Genomic DNA, 19,075 nt, shown 5'->3' on the forward strand with positions numbered 1-19,075 from the left:
AGAATCTAAACACTGTGTTTACTCACTGAATTTTGTAGTGGAATGGTGGGAGAGCAAAATTATTCAACCATAAAAATTAGTACAAGTGTCCCTTGTGGTTTTTAGGATAGTCTCTTTCCTGAAATATTCTGTTGTGTGGTGAGGCCCAAATACAACCTTTATTTTGTTCTATGGTGAACCGAGGGTCTGGCACAGTGTAAGTGCCCACTCAGTGTCTGTTGAATAAAGGTTTCTCTGAAGAAATTAGAGGGAAGAGATCAAGTTCAAAACTAAGATCTTAGATGTGGCAATTTAGTAGCCTCAAATATTGAGGCATAACATTGAGCTCTGGTTTAAAACTAGTCTGTTAATGTGGTTATATTGTGGTCTTTACCTTATCATTTAGAATTTCCCAAATCAGGCATACTTATGGCTTACTCTATATAGTGTGGTAATATATACAGATTAGTGACATAAACTGCAGAAGTCCTATATCAGAAAGTTACAGTACAATTTCTTGAAGTCATATTCCTAGCACTGACTTCTACTTTACTGTTTGCATAATCTAGGTAGGATTTGCTATCTAATTAATGATAAACTGGTTCTTTCTTCATTTAGTATAAGAGATGGCAACTTTCTTGGCAAACTTGGCAAACTTTTTTTCAAAAGGACCAGATAGTAAATATTGTACTTTACAAGTCATACAGTGTCTATTGCCAACTACTCAACTGTGCAGTTATAGCACAAAAGCAGCCATAGACAGTACATCAGTGAACGAGCATAGTTGTGTTCCAATAAAACTTTAATTTCAAAAGCAGTCAGTGGGCCATTTTTGGCCTGTGAGGTCTGCTGGTTCTTGAACCCAGTCCCTCCTCCCCACTGTGGGTTAAATATATCTTCCCTCCAACTTCAAAGGTCTTTGCACAGGGATGACATGACTGCATTCTTCTCTTTGGAAAGGCCTGAGTGTACAGCAGATGACGTGATTAATGCCAAGAGTATTAGATGCACTTTGACCTAGAAGTTCACAGAGCTTGCCTTTTTTTTTTTTTTTTAAACATATAATGTATTATTAGCCCCACAGAGCTTGCCTCTTAAGAGCACCACTTCATTAAGCTCCACAGTGGTGGAAACAGGTAAAGATCCCAAGTATAAAGTATTCTTGCTCACTCAGCCTTGGAACTGGACATTGGTATGTCAATAGGAAGTTACTGAGCATATGGTTTTACTGAAGCAGACAATGTCCCAGAGATGGGAGAAGCAGGAATAGAATGCAAAGGAAAAATTCATGTCTCCTTTTTTTGCAGATAGTTCCCTGTAGTACTCCGTCAAATTTGAATTCAGTTTTTGAAACTTGAAGAATGTATGTGCTTACAGTTTGCTATTACTTAATTTGTTGCATAGGTTAGGAAGCATCTCATCACCCTGAGATGCTTACTAGATCTCTTAGTAATAAGGAAGTAGAATAGAAGGGGTGGGGGTGGGAGTCCTTGAAACTACAGTTGCAGGAGATTGTCATCTTTAAAACACAAGCGTATGCATACCAGTACCCAGATTTTGTCTCCGTTAGGACACATAGATTGGAAAAATACTTTACTAGGTTTATCCTCAGTTATCTTCTCACTGCCACCCTTCCCACCTCACACACATTTTCACTTCTCTGTACTTTCTTTTTTTTTTTTTTTTTTTTTTTTGAGTGTTCAACTTTATTGAGGGCATGGGAGTTGACAGGGGGCCCCGGGTGCCTGCGGATGAGGCCTGCAATCAGCCTGGAGGGGCAGTGGCCCGGTGGGCAGCCGGGGACAGTGTTCCCATGACCTGGGTTTACTTGAAAGTGTGACTCTCAGCTCCACCCCGCCCAAAACCTTTAGGCCCGAACATGGAGGCGTAGCAGGGGTGGTTGCAGTAAGGCTTGCCTTCATGCTCAGCGTGGCCCCCTGACGTCAGCGTCTTCCCGCATTTCTCACACTTCAAGCAAGGCCGATGCCAGTCCTTCCCCAGAGAGGTCACCCGCTCAGCTGCAGAGGCACAGACGGTGCCCCCCCACCCAGCATAAGACCCTGCTCTGGGGTCACAGGGCACAGCCACCTATTCACAGCAGCCTTCTCCAGTTCCCTCCACCCTTGGTCTCACCCGGGGCGCCTGGTGGCCCACCCTGGGTCTCAGCCCTGTGCCGCATGGGGGGGGGGGCACCTCCAGTCCCCTGGGCCAATCCGGCCAAACAAACGGGAGGGGGCGCGGGGTGGTACTGCCGGAGGAGCGCCGGGGGCGGGGCTTCTCTGTACTTTCTTAGTAGCAAAATTGATGCATCCAAGCAGGCATTTATTGAAACATTGAAGAACAAGGCAAGCAGTGTGTTCTGGGAGGTGAGTCAGCAGAAATGGAGCCAGATTTTGTGAATCTGAGTAAAAATCACAGGCATAGATACTACATTCTGTATTTTGAAAGCAATTTAAAGACCCTAATTTGCTTAATAGGCATGGTGGTGGTCTGGTGGTAGTGGCCGTTACGTCTATATTTAGATTTGTGCATTAGTGGGGATTTTGACTAAAAATAGGTTACTAGGGACTGTAAAGGTACCAATGTTAGATCAGACCTTACACATGCTATCAGCTCCCTTTAGCTCTCTTTTGTTATAATTTCATTTTACAAAGAAACTTTTTTGTAGGATAAACTGCTAAGGAAACAGGAAGCCTTGGTACACCCTAATGAGTTGAAGACAGAGGCTCTGTATCCTATCTCCACTACTTTCATTCTGACTTACCCTAGCTTAATTAATATGGATGCCATGGCTGGAAGTCAGGATCCACCTATAGAATATTAGGTAATTCTCCACTCCCCATCCCCATTCTGATCTTACACTATATTGGTTCTGAAGAGGTACCATCTTTTTCCAACCTTATCACCTTCTGCACAGCCTGTTATGTTAAGGCAGCCATGTATGTGTTTGGTTTTTTTTCCTCGCTTGAATGTAGATGTTTAAAGCTACCCCCTTTCCCAGGGAAATCACTATACCTTTACTTAATGGTATTGGTTGATTACAGAGGTATAGTTATCATAAACGGAGAGTTTGGGAAGTATTGTTCCTCATTGTTGGAGGAACGGGGCAATTGTGAATGTTGTAAAGGTGATGTGGTTTTAGGAATAGCAAAGTTTGAGTATAACGAACTAAAAGCCGACGTGTATTTACTATTCTCAGTATGCTCTCATCCTCCCACATACCTTTTCTCAGTGGCAAACCTGATATGTCAGGCATCTTTTGTAATTTTTGGGGAACTGGTAATTTTTTTTCCAGTAAGGCACTAATAGTTAAATTATTCTATATGCTTTCATGGTGTGTAAGTTAGTAGATGTGAGGGAACATGGGGTTGGTCTAAGAGAGAGCCAGTGGGGTGCCTGGGTGGCTCAGTGGGTTAAAGCCTCTGCCTTCGGCTCAGGTCATGATCCCGGGGTCCTGGGATGGAGCCCTACATTGGGCTTTCTGCTCAGCAGGGAGCCTGCTTCCCCCTCTCTCTCTGCCTGCCTCTCTGCCTACTTGTGATCTCTGTCAAATGAATAAAATCTAAAAAAAAAAAAAAAAAAAAAAGAGCCAGTGATTTAAAAAAAAAAAAAAAGATCACACTCTTGAGTGATCTAGAGTCAAAGTTTAAAAAATAATAGTAGTTTTAGAGGAAAAAAGGCATGAGAGTTAATGAGAGTTAATCTTTTTATGATTTCAAAATTCTTTTAGAGTTATTGTTGAAGAATGTGATCTTGGTGTTCTCCATTTTCTCAGAAAGTGGATAAGATACAGAAGTGTTTTACATTAAACACCAAATGTATTTGGTATATTTGCTTCAAATCCATAGGATCTTAAGACCTGAGTTTCAGTCTAATGTATAATGTTCAGTTTAAAGTGTAATGTAAAATACAGTGTAATATACAAAAGTCATCTTTAGAAAATAGAAGAACCGTATGTAAGCAGATAAGGAATAGTGTAACCAGATAAGGAAAAATACTTTTAACCAGGTGGGAGCTTTGTTGTGCCATCTTTGATACACTTATAAACTGACAAGAACTTGATTCCTTTCCATCAAAAGAAAACAGTAATTTATAAGTGCTTTTCAAAATTTCAAAAGTGGTTTTCTATACTTAGTATATTTATTCAAATAGTAATTGAGTGTGCCTACTATGTGCCAGAGCTCATTGCTAAATATTAAATGCACCAACTGTGATTTTTGTGGTTACAAGTGATAAGAAACCCAGTTTAACTAATTTAAGCAAAAAGGGGAATGGATGTATTGGTTGGCACAGTTAGACAAGGATCTAAATTCTCCCCATCATCTGCTTGCTTTCTGTGTGTCAGTGCTTTCAAAAAAGTCTCTCCTCCTGGTGGTCGGATCGCCACTAGATTGTCACAGGATGCTTCCCAAAGCCATGTCTCTCTAGGTTCAGGTCCCCAAGGAGAAGTGATAATCTTCATCCAAGCATTTCCATCTGGTGAGTTCTGAAAAGTACTCTGATTCAACTGACTTAGGTCACCTATTACTGTCCATTTTCCCTCCCTCCTTCCAATCTGTGGCCAGGGGAAGGTGATATGCTGATTGGTTAAAGTTTCATACATGTGATCTGATAAGATTTGAGGTTGAAGCTTACCAAATAGACCAAAAGAAAGTGAGCCCATAAATAAAAATGGGCTCTTTTCAGAGCAGGAGGATTGAACAGTGGGAAGACAAACAACAAATATCTGCTACATAAGGGAATTTATAGTCTAATTTCTCATTTGATCCTTAGCATGATTTAGAAATTAAGTACATTTTATTAGAGCCTTACCTAATCACATAGATAAACTCTTACCTAGAGTTAAGGTACTGGAAGGAGCTAGAATTAAATCCCAGTTTATATGATATGATTCTTAGTCTAGTGTCCTTTCTGCTCTTCTACTCTGGCCCAAACCAAAATAAGTCTCCCAGAGTTCTTGAGTATTTTGCTATTGATAGGCCCAGTGAGAAGGGAGCCCATTGTTTATGAAAGGTGAAATTAAATTCCTGACAGTGTAATACATGGTTTTGATTAAATTCTTGTATGACCATTTTATATACTAGGCAGCATAGTACAGACCCTAGAGTCAAAATGCCTAGGTTCAAATCCTATTTTTGCCCTGTCCTAGGTGACCTTGGTCATTTAACTTAGCTGTGCCTCAATTTCCTCATCTTCAAAATAGGGATAATAGTATTAACTTATAGGATTGTTGTGAGGACTAAGTTATTTAACATATGCAAAGGTTAAAAATTCCTGGCATGTAGGAAGTGTGCTAAATAAATGTTAGCTATAATTATTATCATCACTATTATCGTAATCTTTGGTATTGTGATAGAGAAATGTGGGTTTTGTGATAATGCAATAAGACAGATTTACATCTGATTGAATACTAATCATTAAGATATTTAAATATATTCTCTATCCTGGGTTGTTTTTTTTCCCCCCGGAAGACTTTATTTGAGAGAGAAGGAGCATGCAAGAGAGAGTGCGAGCAGGGCGGAGGAATCTAGTGGTAGGTCACATTGGTGTATGGACATACCCTGGTCAGTATTTTCAGCGGTGACTTGGATGGAGATGGATTATAGATTTCATAAAATTATGGTAAATAGCTAATATTATAGATGGCATTCAAGATTAGAAATTATTTTAACAGATTGGAATAAGCAAAAAGATCAACCAAGATGGACTTTATAACAGGATAATGACCAACAAAATGAATAAGTATGTTTCTGTACAACCTCTGCTTGAATGTCCTGGTGTGCCAAAATGAAATGCCTCTTGAGGTAACCCAGTCCTGTTTCGGATAACTCTTATTCCTAAAAAGGTTTTTATTAAGTTCAGTTAACATTTATAACTCTTCCTCTTCCATCCAGTGATCCATTTTTTGTTATCTGGATGTTTGCTCTATCCAACATGACAGGCATTCAAATATTTAGAGATAGTTACCAGTTATCTTCTTGTAATAGTATGGTATTGTTTCGTATTATATGTTGTAGTGGTTAGGAGTTTGTAGTCTGCAGCCAGGTTGACTGAATTTGATTCCCAGCTTCACTACTTACTAGCTGTGTGGCCTTATCATCTGTGCCTCAGTTTTAATGATCAATTGCCATCTCTGTTAGGACACGACACCATGAAAGGTAGAAGGCTCCCTGCTCAGTGGTGAGTCAGCTTCTCCCTCTGCCCTTCCCCTAGCCCCCTCTCTCTCTTTCTTAAATATATAAATAAAATCTTTTGGGGGGGTTGCCTGGTTGGCTCATTGGGTTAAGCCTCTGCCTTTGGCTCAGGTCATGATCTCAGGGTCCTGGGATCGAGCCCCACATGGGGCTCTCTGCTCAGCAGGGAGCCTGCTTCCCCCACCCCCTGCCTGACTCTGCCTACTTGTGATCTTTGTCGAGTAAATAAAGAAAAATCTTTAAAAAAAAATCTTTTTTTTTTTTAAAGTATACTTTTCATAATAGTAATCCTGGGGGGGACAACTTGACAAAATCTTTTTGGATATAGGGGATACACACGAAGGCAAACTTTAAGGCAGATGATGACAACTACTGCTACTAAATAATATAGCAGCTAATGCTTACAAGTACTTACTTTGTGCCTGGCACTGAACTAAGGCTTACATGGATTACTCCATTTGAATCTCATTTATTGGGTGATGCAGCTCTGGCAATTAAGGAGTTTGTCCAAGTTCTTATGGCTGGTAAGTAGTAGAGAAGGGATTCAGACTTAGGTAATCTGATTTTAGGGCCTGAACTCTTAACATCGTTACACTATGCTGATGGAGTGAGGTTAAAATCTCTGTATTTCTTAAAATGGAGCATGGATAAAAAATACTGAGAAACACTGCCTTAGACATTTGATTAAAGGTGCTTATATAAGGCAGATGGAAAGATTTTGTTATATGTACTCAATTGAAATACAGGTAAAATATACTAGTATTACTGTTATTTACCAAAGGGCTTTATAACATGTTCATAACAGTAACCACAGTAACCACTTGATCCCTTCCATGTTTGTGAATTTTACTTTAGCTTTAATAAGCTAATCATACAAATCCTTTCTCTTGCCTTGAGTCCTCATTGTGATATTTTATATTTTTTGTATGACTTTTTAATCTAGTGGAATAGAATGGGTATCACAAGGTCCAATTACCCCGGTACCAATTTGGCTTTCAAATATATTTAAACCACACTGGCAGTATTTTAACTCTTAGAAGGCGAGCCTTTGCTTCTTTCTAGTATGATAATATCCGTCATGTGTTTGTCTAGTTAAGTTGAATCATATGACAAGATGGTTCAATATTTTAAGAAGTAAGCAGTTAGAAAGCAAAGCAAATCTTATGTTACATATATTTTGCCACAGTATAAAAAACAAACAGACAAAAAAGTAAAGCAAAGTTGAAGTCGGGGAGGCAGGGATGGATTCTAATGTGGTATGAAGAAACCTGAGAGTGGTAGTAATGTTGGTTATCTTAATTTTGATGATTCACAGATGTATAGATATGTTAAAGCTCATTAAATCATACACTTTAAATACAGTTTATTGTCTCAATTATACTTCAGTAAAGCTATAAAAATATTATAGCACACATACCTTCCCACTCTTCCACCCCTGACAAAGAGCAAAGACTTCTGAAGAAATTCATACAAACATGTCTTTGGATGTGTTAAGTATTTTTCTATTAAACATTGAGGAATTTTAACTTGAAGTTATAGAGAGTAATTGCTGAAATCCAATATAACATTTATTTATTTTTATGGTACCCTTAAAACTGTTTTGTATCATGAATGGAAAGTACAGGTGCTTTTACAGTGACACCTATTTGTAAGGTCAGAAGAGGGAGGAACAGAGATGAAAGAAATCTTTTTTTTTTTTTTTAAGATTTTATTTATTTGACTGAGAGAACACAAATAGTCAGAGTGTCAGGCAGAGGGAGAAGAAGAAAGTGGCTCACCACCAAGCAGAGAGCCCAAAACAGGGCTTGATCCCAGGACCCCAGGATCACGACCTGCGCTGAAGGCAGACACCCAACCAACTGGACCACCCAGGTGTCTTGAGATTAAAGAAATCTTTATTGCTTAAGTTGAAAGTTGACAAGAAAATCCTAGCAAAACTATCCAATAGGAAAGATCTACACATCTGTACAGCTGACAAATTGGGCTGACTCTGAATGAGACCAATAGCCACACCAGTTCTATTCAATTGGTCCTGAGACCTTGTTTACCTTTAAGTACTGTGACCTTTTCTTCTACTGTGCAGTTAGGACTTAAGTCTGCAAGAACTTAAGGGACTCATGCTATAGAGAGAGTGTTCTTGACAGAAGTAGCAGTATTGATGATGATGAGACAGCTTCTTTTTAAAAATCTTGGATTTCCGGGAGACAGAAGAATATAGTGGTAATGACTTTGGAATTAGACAAGTCTGGATTTAAATCCTGGCTCTTCCATGGCTAGCTTTGTGATCTCTTGGATAGGTTACTTAGCTTCCCTGTTCCTTAGTTTTCTCATTTGTAGGTTGGGGCTAATAGTACCTGCATCTCATGTCATATAGGTTAAATGAGAGTAATGCATATAAAGTACCTAGCATAGTGCCTGGCACATAGTAAGTATTCAAAAAAAGACAGCCATTATTATGACTGTTGCTGTTATGATCTTACTTCCTTGCAAGGTGTTTAGATTACTAAAACATATACTTCTTGGAATATTTGTATCATTCATACTAATTCAAAGAGTTAAGAAAGAGAAGGAATCAATTTCTAGAGAACCTGAAAGACAGTCTTATATGAGACTTATACGAGTGGAAAATTGTTACAGAACATTTTTTTAAAAATTTTAAAAAGATTTTATCTGGGGGTGCCTGGGTGGCTCAGTGGGTTAAAGCCTCTGCCTTTGGCTCAGGTCATGATCCCAGGGTCCTGGGATCTAGCCCCGCATCGGGCTCTCTGCTCAGCAGGGAGCCTGCTTCCCTTCCTCTCTCTGCCTGCCTCTCTGCCTACCTGTGATCTCTGTCTGTCAAATAAATAAAATCTTAAAAAAAAAAAAAAAAGATTTTATCTGTCAGAGAAGTGCATGCACAAGCAGGGGGGAGCAGCAGGCAGAGGGAGAAGCAGGCTCACTACTGAGCAAGGAGCCGGATGTGGACTCGATCCCAGGACCCTGGGATCATGACCTGAGCCGAAGGCAGACGCTTAAGTGACTGAGCCACCTAGGTGTCCCTTTTAAAAAATGTTTTAAAAATTGAACTTTTTATTTGAAAAAATGTAAAGCCTATAGAAAAGTTATAAGAATATTAAAATTAACTCCTTTATGTCCCATCTAGTTTCATAGATTGGTAACATTTTGGCCTATTTGCTTTAATTTTTTTATTTTTTATTTTTTAAATTAAAAAAAAATATTTATTTGAGAGCACACCAGTTGGGGTAGGGACAGAGGGAGAGAATCTTCGAGCAAATCCCCTGTTGAGCGTGGAGCCCGAGATGGGGGCTCAATCCCAAGGCCTGTGAAATCATGGCCTGAGCTGGAATCAAGAGTTGGAGGCTTATCTGAGAGCCACCCAGGCGCCCCTACTTTACCGTTGATTTTTTAAAATGTAAGATAATATACACAATTTTCTTCTTTCTTCTCCTCCTCCTTCTCATCCTCTTCTCCCCTTCCTTCTCATCCTCTTCTCCTCCTTTCTTCTGCTGCTGCTTCTGCTTCTGTTTCTTCTGCTTCTCCTGCTTCTGCTGCTGCTACATCTTCTGCTTCTCCTCCTTTTTCTTCTGCTTCTGTTATCCCTGTTTCTGCTGCTTCTGCTTCTTGTGCTTCTCCTTCTTTTGCTTCTGCTTCTACTTCTGCTTTTCCTCCTCCTTTCTCTTCTGCTTCTGCTTCTCCTTTTTCTTCTTCTTCTGCTGTTTCTTTTGCTTCTCCTTCTCCTCCTTCTTCTTTTGCTTCTTCTTCTGCTGCTGCTTCTGCTTCTCCTTTTCCGGCTTCTGCTTCTTCTTTTTCTTCTTCTTCTGCTGCTGCTTCTGCTGTTTCTTCTGATTCTGCTGCTTCTTCTTCTGCTTCTACTACTACTTCTGCTTATCCTGCTTCTGCTGCTGCTTCTTCTGCTTCTGCAGAGGGTTAGTTGCAGAAATCATGACCCTTTATCCCCAGGTACTTCAGCTTTTTCTCCTAAAAACAAGGAAAGTCTTTTACATAACACAGTGTAATTATCAACTGTATTTTAACATTGATGTGTATTATGATCTGATACACAGTCCGTATTCAAATTTTACTGATCATCTTAATAACTATCCTTTATAACAATTTCTCCCCCCAATCTAGAAATGAAATTTAGTTGTCTTTCCTTTGGAACAATCCCTCAGCCTTTCATTGTTTTTCTTTTTTTTTTTCTTTTTTTTTTTTTAAGATTTTATTTGTTTATTTGACAGACAGAGATCACAACTAGGCAGAGAGGCAGGCAGATAGAGAGAGGGATGGAAGCAGGTTCCCCGCCGAGCAGAGAGCCCGATGCGGGGCTCGATCCCAGGACTTTGGGATCATGACCCGAGCCGAAGGCAGAGGCTTCAACCCACTGAGCCACCCAGGTGCCCCCTTTCATTGTTTTTCATGATTGACATTTTTTGAAGAATAACTGGCCTGTTGTTTTACAGAATGTCCTTTAATTGAGGTTTGTTTGCTTGTTTCTCATAAACTCATACAGGGTATGCTTTTTGGCAGGTAATATGTCCTCAGTGCTTCACATCAAGAGGCATTATTGGTGATGTTAATTAACTCTGATCACTTAGCAAAGAGATTTTTTCCACTCTAAAAGTAACTATTTTACCTTTGTAATTAATAAGTAATCTATAAGAGTTGCTTAATATACTTGGAGATGTAAGGGCCTACTTAGCCGGAGCAGCCCCACCTTGGTAGAACAGCCATTTTGTTGTATATTCAGTGAACTTAGATTGACCCTGCCCCCCAGAGGAACTCACTTAGAAATGGGTCTGGGAAACCGGTAAAATATGGCCGAACAGCCCCTGATAAAAGGGCCCATATACCAGGACGCGTCAGGTCAGGGAGAGATAACAGAGCCCAGAATGCAAGTATGAGTCAGGCCAGGTGGAGACATCCAATCAGCAAAGCGCACATACTATCTCCCTGACTACCAAAGAATGTGGGCCCCGCCTTTTGGGCACCGATTCTGACCAAGGTGATAGGCTAGTTCAAATAGCTACTATAGGGTGAATTGTAATTCAATTGGCCACCCATGTGTGACCTAGCATGACTGTGCAGCTTTCTCTGTGTGTTACAATCTCATTGGCCACCTGTGTGTGGCCAGGCTCAACCACATGGCCTTTGCTCTATAAAAGTTAGTCTGTAAGGCAGGGAAGGGTTGCCTTCTCTGTAAGAGGCAGCCCCCGCCGGTGGGTTTGGTTCTCGATGCTTGGCGAGAAATAAAGCTTTGCTTGACCTTCGCTTTGTATCAGTCTCGTGCTTTTGTCCAGGGACCCTTCAGGAGATACTTTGAAACTCTGTAAATATCCTGTTTTTAAACAAACTCTCCCCCAGTGGTTTGAGAATCCTAAGGAGCATTTTTGTATCATTAACATGTGGTTTCTTCGGTTGAATTTGAAGTCCTCTTAAGAAAGTAGTTTTTACTTCAAAAAATATGTTAAAGTACACTATACACAGTAAGTTCCCAGTACTAGTGACTACCTGACCTTAACTGCCTGACACAAGATTGCTGATTTCATTTCTTTTAATGGATTTTATTTGCTTACCCTGAGATGTTAACAGGTACTTAAATAAAGTCCTGTTATATGCAAATTAGAAATGGTCACTAATTGGACTGATGAGGTGGGGTTTTTTAGTTTTTAGGTTTTTTTTTTTTAAGATTTTATTTATTGATTTATTTGAGAGAGAGAGAGCAAGCACAAGCAGAGGGGCAGAGGGAGCGGGCTCCCCACTGAGCAGGGACCTTGATGACGTGGGACTTGATCCCAGGACCCCGGGATCATGACCTGAGCCAAAGGCAGTTGTTTAAATGGCTGAACCATCTCGGCACTTCTGATTACCTTTTTTAGTAGGCCTCTCAGACCAGTGAGGTGGAAATAGTATAACCTTTAGATATTTTGAAAGAAAAATTAATAACAATAATGAAGAAAAGCTCTCGTTATCACTAGAAAACTTGTTAAATGTATAGTACCCTTATTCCATTTTAATTTGGGTTTGTGATGAAAGGAAGTTTCTGGGTGGTGTTCATCTTTCACTTTAGACTGTGACATTTTTCATGTCAGCCCAATACTTAGCCAGGACTCATGGGTGTTACCTTTAGTCTCTAAGAATTAGGTCAGGTTTCCTGTAGATCTTGTCACATTGCCACTTTAGCTGGAGGAAAGAAAGTAAAGCACAATTGCAGTTGTTTAGATGAACATCTTATTCAGGATAGGTTATTAGAGGCAATGAGGTGGAGTAGAATGTCCTCATTCTGTCTGGCATTTGTTTTGTTTTTCATCTCTGCTCTAAGGATCTTTCTTCTACCTTTCATGGTATCATGTCTTGGCAGAGATGGCAATTGAACATTAAAGTTCTTCTGTCCCCAGTTTCTGGCTGATGCCTAAAATTACATCATTATTAAATTAACTTATTTGTGCAAATTATGATACCCAAGAAAAATGCAGATATCCTTACAGGGTGTAGGAGAGGTAGCATAAGCCTCATAAGCCAACATCTAAACATGACACATCATTTATTTAGAATTTTTCTGTGGTAGGTAGTTGCTAGAAGCTCTCTCTGCTACGTGAGACACTGGGGGCAAAGAGAAGCTTGGGTGGGGTTTTATTAGTTTAATAGTTGGGGGCTCTGAACAAGCTTACAGTGCTGACTCTAAAAGAGGAAGGGAAAATGGGTATTGGAAAAGTAAGAGGAAGGACACTTAAAAGATACAGTAGACTACACAATTTTCATAGCTCTAACCATGTGGAGTAGTCTGTGAAACCTACAGAGCATTTATAGTTTTAGAAAAATCCAGCTATGTTAAGCCAGGAATTGGTGATTGTTCTCTCTTTTTAAAAAAGCTCTTTTTTTCCCCCCATCTGCACCAAAAACGTACCTTTCACACTTCCTTTTACTTGTTATGTCTTCAGATGTCCTAGGGATGTTATAAGGGGTGGTGGTAAAAGTCTGTATAACTAACTTTCTCCAAGTTATTAGAAATTTTACATTCAGTCAGGATACGGAATTAGCAGTTAGTATACAGGCTACATTGGTCAGGGTAATAATTTCCAAGGTCAGGTGATTAATTGTGGCTGTTGTTCCAGAGAGGCATTTCAGTATTTCTACTAGAGCACTTGTTTATTGAAGCTTTGTTGTTTTTGCCAGATGCATTTGGCTCATGTTGTGAAAAGTGTGCTATGGAATTGATCTTTTGCTGAGTGTATCTCTGTTAACATCTCTGAAATACTGGTAACAGACTTTTTCTCCACTTAAATGAGAAAAAAATTCTTTTTCACTTTCTATGACCAGTTAAAAGAAGATGGATGCACAGAGTTCAGCCAAAATGAACACAAGAAAGAGGAGAAAAGAGGTACCTGGACCCAATGGGGCAGCAGAAGAAGATGGAATTTCTTCAAAAATGCCACGCTGTGCAGTTGTAAGGAAGAGATTTCTTTGTTGAACAATTAACCTGGCAGGGGGAGGGTAGACACTGATAAAAAATTGATGATATCAATATGACAACTCTTCTTAAATAATGGAAAAAATGAATAGTGTGAATAATATTTTCACAGTTGCTGGAAATGTTATGCTTTCTTATCAAATGGTAGCTCATTGCTCAGTTGCAAGAACTTTACATTGAAACTGGAAAAAGAGGGGCACCTGGGTGGCTCAGTGGGTTAAGCCTCTGCCTTCAGCCCAGGTCATAATCTCAGGGTCCTGGGATCGAGCCCCACATCGGGCTCTCGGCTCAGCAGGGAGCCTGCTTCCCCCCTCCCTCTGCCTGCCTCTCTGCCTACTTGTGATCTCTCTCCCTCTGTCAAATAAATAAATAAAAAATATTAAAAAAAAAAAAAGAAACTGGAAAAAGAATGTTAGAAAAAAAAAAGAATGTTAGAAAAATTTGGAAGTTGTATATATATTAAAGATCGAATTAAAACTAATGGAATAGAGAAATTGGAGCAGCCATCTGATCTTAGTGTCAGCTCATAGTGTTTAGTTTTCTGTGTCTTTTTTTTTTTTTCCTCCACTATCCTTCCTTCACTCTATTACTGGTTATATCTTAGATGAGAGCCTTTTTCTGTTACTGCCTACCTGTGTTCCTTTATCCCTGGGACATTATCTCATATTTGCTAACTACTGCCAAGCCTTTGATGTTCCAAACTGCTCATCCTGTCTTGGTTTGGTACACTTCTTTAAGCTTCCCCTAAAAAACATGTCCAAGACCACATACACAGTTGAGGTTATTATTGATACATAATATTATGAAATCCATGTTTTAAAATTCCAGTGAAAGGATTGTATGTTTCTGTGTTTCTTTACCTATATTGACCATTAGCCATTGATCAAACTGTGGTTTCCACTTTTAGTTCTGGAGCTTCATGTAGTACAAAGGGAAAAATATTTTTACTCTGACACAATTAACATTTGTTCCAAAGCAGTACTCTTATCTTGAGCAGTAAAAGCAACTTGATTCCCCCAATAAGAGATATATACTTTGGGCCTGATATTGATGATGATATTGATGGTAGGGGCAAGTGTATTAGTTTTCTATTGCTGCTTAACACATTGCCACAAATTTAGTGGCCTAAAACTATACAGATATATTATCTTATAGTTCTGGAGGTCAGAAGTCTGAAATGGGTTTCAAAGGGCTAAAATCAAAGTGTTGATAGGGCTGGAGGTTCTAAGGGAGAATCTGTTTTATTGTCTTTTCCATCTTTGAGAGGCTGCCCCATTACTTTGCTCATGGTGCCAGCCAGCACTCACATTACTCTGATTACTGCTTCTATCATCACATCTCGGCTGATTCTGACTTCTCTGCCTCTCTCATTCACTTACAGAGACCCTTATGATTACATTGAACATATCTGAATAATCCAGAATAATCACCCTGTTTCAAAATCATTTATTTTTTTAAAGATTTTATTTATTTGACAGAGAGAGATCACAAGTAGGCAGAGTAGCAGACAGAGGGAGAAGGGGAAGCAGGCTCCCCGCTGAGCAGAGAGCCAGATGCGGGGCTCGATCCCAGGACCCTGAGATCATGACCTGAACTGAAGACAGAGACTTTACCCACTGAGCCACCCAGGCACCCTCAAAATCATTTAATTTAATCATATCTGCAAAGCCCTTTTGCCATGTAAGGTACAATAGTCACAGGTTCTAGAGAATAACATGTAGACATCTTTGGAGGACCATTATTCTCTACACTGTAGAAAGTATACTCAGAAAATGACTCAGCAGTAAACAAAACCGGCCATTGTTAATGCTTCTCTGAATGCTTCTCAGAGAATTGAGGTTAAGGAGATGATGGTAAGCACCATCAGAATTGGAGTAGGGCAAGTTATAACCAAGTAGGTGATAATTGTTGCCAGTCACAATAGCCAAGGATAGAGCAAAGGAAGCCAGTCTTAGTGGAATGGGCTCTTAAAAGACTTAAATTTCTTTGGCCTTAGAATTGAGGAATTTCAGTGCTTTAAATTACTTTGCTTCATATATTCATGTCACAAATCAGCTGAGTGACTTCCTACTTACTCCACATTCCTCTCTGGTACACACTGGCTATTTAGCATGCGCTAATGGTCAAAGATCCACTCATCCAACAGGCTGTACCAACCCTAGTGAGGAGTGTCTGCTAAATAAACTTGTTTGTCATCTCTGTTGTACACTTGTACATTCTATCTCTGACCCCTTTTCAGCTCTGTAGCAAAAGCAAACAAGATTTTTTTTCCTTTTTTGTAATAACAGTTATATTGAGATCATATAATCCACCCATTTAAACTGTACAGTTCAGTGGTTTGGGGTATATTTAGAGTAGTGCAGCCATCACCACAACAAATTTTAGAGTATTTTCATCACCTCCCAAAAGAGTCCCATCCCCATTCGCAGTCAATTCCCATTACTTCCTAACTTCCAGCCTCTGGAAATCACTCTAGTTCTCTATAGAATTTTCCTATTCTGAACATTACATATAAATGGCATATGTACAATACATAGTCTTGTGGCCGGTTTCTTTTCACTGAGCATGTTTTCAAGATTCATTAATGTTGAGCATGTTTTTAAGATTAATTAATGTTGTAGCATGTATTTGTACTTGATTTCTTTTTGTTAACAAATAATATTCCATCACATACCACATTTTGCTTATCCACTCATTAGTTGACATTTGAGTTGAGCAAACAAGATTTTATCATACACAGTGTGGCATGGTCAGTAGGTAATAGGAGTATAAAGATAAATAAGACCTTCCTTTTGAGAGATGTGAGCCTAATATGGAGCTCTATAGCTCAGAGCTGCAAAGAGTTTTATTTTTTTAAAGACTTTATTTATCTATTTGAGAGAGATCACAAGTAGGCAGAGAAACAGGCAGAGAGAGAGAGAGAGAGAGGAGGAAGCAGGCTCCCTGCTGAGCAGAGAGCCCGATGTGGGGCTCCATCCCAGGACCCTGGGATCATGACCTGAGCCGAAGGCAGAGGCTTTAAATTTAACCCACTGAGCCACCCAGGCACCCCTCCGAAGAGGTTTTTATTGTTTTTTTTTGTTTGTTTGTTTGTTTTTTGGTTTGTTTTTTTTCCTTGAAAGGAGGAAAGAAGTTGGGAGCATCACCAAGTATTAGTAGCTGGGGTGGTGGGTCAGAATGAATTGGAAAGAAGAGAGAAAATAATTGAGGAAAAATAAAGGTATAACGTTATGGCTAGTTTTGCTTATAAGTATAAGGAATTTACTGATACAGATGTTTCTAAAGGTACAATAAAAAAAATCACAAAGATATTTATGAAGAATAAGACTTTTAGCCTATTTTAATATTTATCATATGTAGAAATAAATCACAAACTGGCAACAGGTCTGCTAATGGAGATTTCACAATCTCATATTGAGAACATCTGTTTGCCAGTTGCTATGCATTAGAGATGCAAAGATGAAAAGATGACCTTGCCTTTAAGAGGTTCACAGATGGGGTGCCTGGGTGGCTCAGTGGGTTAAAGCCTCTGCCTTGGGCTCAGGTCATGATTCCAGGGTTCTGGGATTGAACCCTGCATCAGGCTCTCTGTTCAACAGGGAGTCTGTTTCTCCCTTTCCTTCTCCCTCTGTGTGCTCTCGCTCTCTCTCTCTCTCAAAGAAGGAAAGAAAGATCTAAAAAAAAAAAAAAAAAAAAAAAAAAACCTCACAGACAAATAGGGGAAATAGAAAATAGATAAATAAGGTACTGAATGAGGAGCGCTTGGGTGGCTCAGTTAGTTAAGCATCTGACTCTAGATTTCGGCTCAGGTCATGATATCAGGGTTGTGAGGTTGAGCTCCACACAGGCTCTGTGGTGAGCAGGGACCCTACTTAGAATTCTTTCTCCTTTTCCCTCAGCCCCTCCCCTGCTTACATATTCTCTTTCTAAAAAAAGAAAAAAGATACAAAATGGAAGAGCTAAATAGAAGAAAGAAGTACAATGGCTGCCTAGGGGAGCAACAGATAAACTTTGATCTCTAGAGGTGGGGACAGTGGTTTTGGAAAAGCTTCAATGAGATTATTTCTGAGTTGAACTTTGAAGGATAAATAGGAATTCAAGAAACGGACAAGGGGCACCTGGGTGGCTCAGTTGGTTAAGCACCTGACACTTGATCTCAGCTCGGGTCTTGATCTCATGGTTATGAGTTCAAGTTTCATGTTGGGCTCCATGCTGGTCATAGAACCCACTGAAAAAAAAAAAAAAAATCCAACGGCCTGGGTGACTCAGTGGGTTAAGCCTCTGCCTTCAGCTCAGGTCATGATTTCAGGGTCCTGGGATCGAGCCCCACATTGGGCTCTCTGCCCAGCAGGAAGCCTGCTTCCCTTCCTCTCTCTCTGCCTGCCTCTCTGCCTACTTGTCATCTCTGTCTGTCAAATAAATAAATAAAATCTTAAAAAAGTTCGGGATAAAAATCTGGAATAGATAAGGAAAGCAAGAGGCTGATTATGAAGAATCTTGTGTGCTATGCTTAGGAGTTTGAACTTTATCCTGTGGATAATGTGATCAGATTTGTAGTTTAGAAGATCATTCTGATTGTTTTGGAAAGGATTAGTTGAAACAGGGATTGACAGAAACCAAAGGACTAGTTGTGAGATTGTTGTAATGATCCAGGCTGGAGATAATGAGAACTTAAACTACAATTTTAAGTTTTTAAGGGGTAAAATAGACAATCCTTGGACATCAGGATGTAAAGGATAAGAGGTGTTAAAGATGACTCCTAGATTTCAGTCCTAGGTAGATTGTATAGATGGGGTGCTTCTTACTTGAAGTAGAAATACAGAAAGATGAATTAGGAGAAAGATGATTTTGATTTAGTACAAGTTCAACTTAGAAGATCTAGGAGACATCCAAATAGGGATTAGATGCATGAGCTCATTGTTTACCTTCACTGAAATGGCAGTAGGAGTCGGAGAATTATTGCTTTTCTTTTCTTTTTCCTTCCTTCTCTCCCCCTCTCCCCACTTCCCCCTTCCTCCTTTTTTCTTTTGTTTGTTCCTTGCTTCCTCCTCCCTCCCTCCCTTCCTTCCTTCCCATCCCCAGGGCATGGAATCTTTTTGCTTTGTTCCTTATGCCTTCTTTCTCAGTATTCCTCTTGACTTTACAGCCTTTCCCCTAGCATTATGGGCAAAAAAAATGGATCTCAGTAAGACCTATTAACATTTGTGCAGCATGTTTGGGTAAAAGGGAATTGTTTCTCTGTGTCATTGTGAAAGTTTCTGCTAAAAAATGTTTAAGAATCCTTGGAAGTAGAGTACTGGGAAGCCAATACCAAGTTCTAGTCATAATCTGATTTATCTCCATTCCTCTTTTTTTTTTTTTTTTTAAGATTTATTTATTTATTTATTTGACAGAGATCACAAGTAGACAGACAGGCAGGCAGAGAGAGAGGAGG

General features: G+C 39.6%; 2 protein-coding genes across 3 annotated transcripts in view; one reads left to right on the forward strand and one right to left on the reverse strand.

The window, feature by feature from the left end:
- Nucleotides 1-19,075, forward strand: part of PCYT1A (phosphate cytidylyltransferase 1, choline, alpha) — a 50,987-nt gene that overhangs the window by 9,528 nt on the left and 22,384 nt on the right. For both annotated transcript variants that reach the window (XM_032869378.1, XM_032869377.1), the window contains exon 2: nt 13,491-13,617. In XM_032869378.1, the coding sequence (XP_032725269.1) occupies nt 13,501-13,617 (117 nt within the window). In that variant the 5' untranslated portion in view covers nt 13,491-13,500. The remainder of the gene's footprint in view (nt 1-13,490; nt 13,618-19,075) is intronic.
- LOC116874801 (cysteine-rich protein 1-like) lies at nt 1,650-2,866 on the reverse strand. Its single transcript, XM_032869791.1, has 2 exons — nt 2,840-2,866; nt 1,650-2,067 (listed from the first exon to the last, which is right to left on the reverse strand). The coding sequence occupies exons 1-2, from the start codon at nt 2,864-2,866 to the stop codon at nt 1,804-1,806; spliced, it is 291 nt and encodes a 96-aa protein (XP_032725682.1). The 3' UTR covers nt 1,650-1,803.

This window comes from Lontra canadensis, unplaced genomic scaffold, assembly GCF_010015895.1.
Source record: "Lontra canadensis isolate GAN:19392208 unplaced genomic scaffold, GSC_riverotter_1.0 scaffold38, whole genome shotgun sequence".
Lineage (NCBI taxonomy): Eukaryota > Metazoa > Chordata > Mammalia > Carnivora > Mustelidae > Lontra > Lontra canadensis.

Bases quoted from the DNA above. Each gene is read 5' to 3' on its own strand.
- LOC116874801 (XM_032869791.1), bottom strand. From the start codon at position 2,866: ATGGTACCTCTTCAGAACCAATATAGT. The intron at 2,068-2,839 runs GTAAGATCAGAA...TGCTGTGAATAG, and splicing joins CTCTTCAGAACCAATATAGT to GTGGCTGTGCCCTGTGACCC.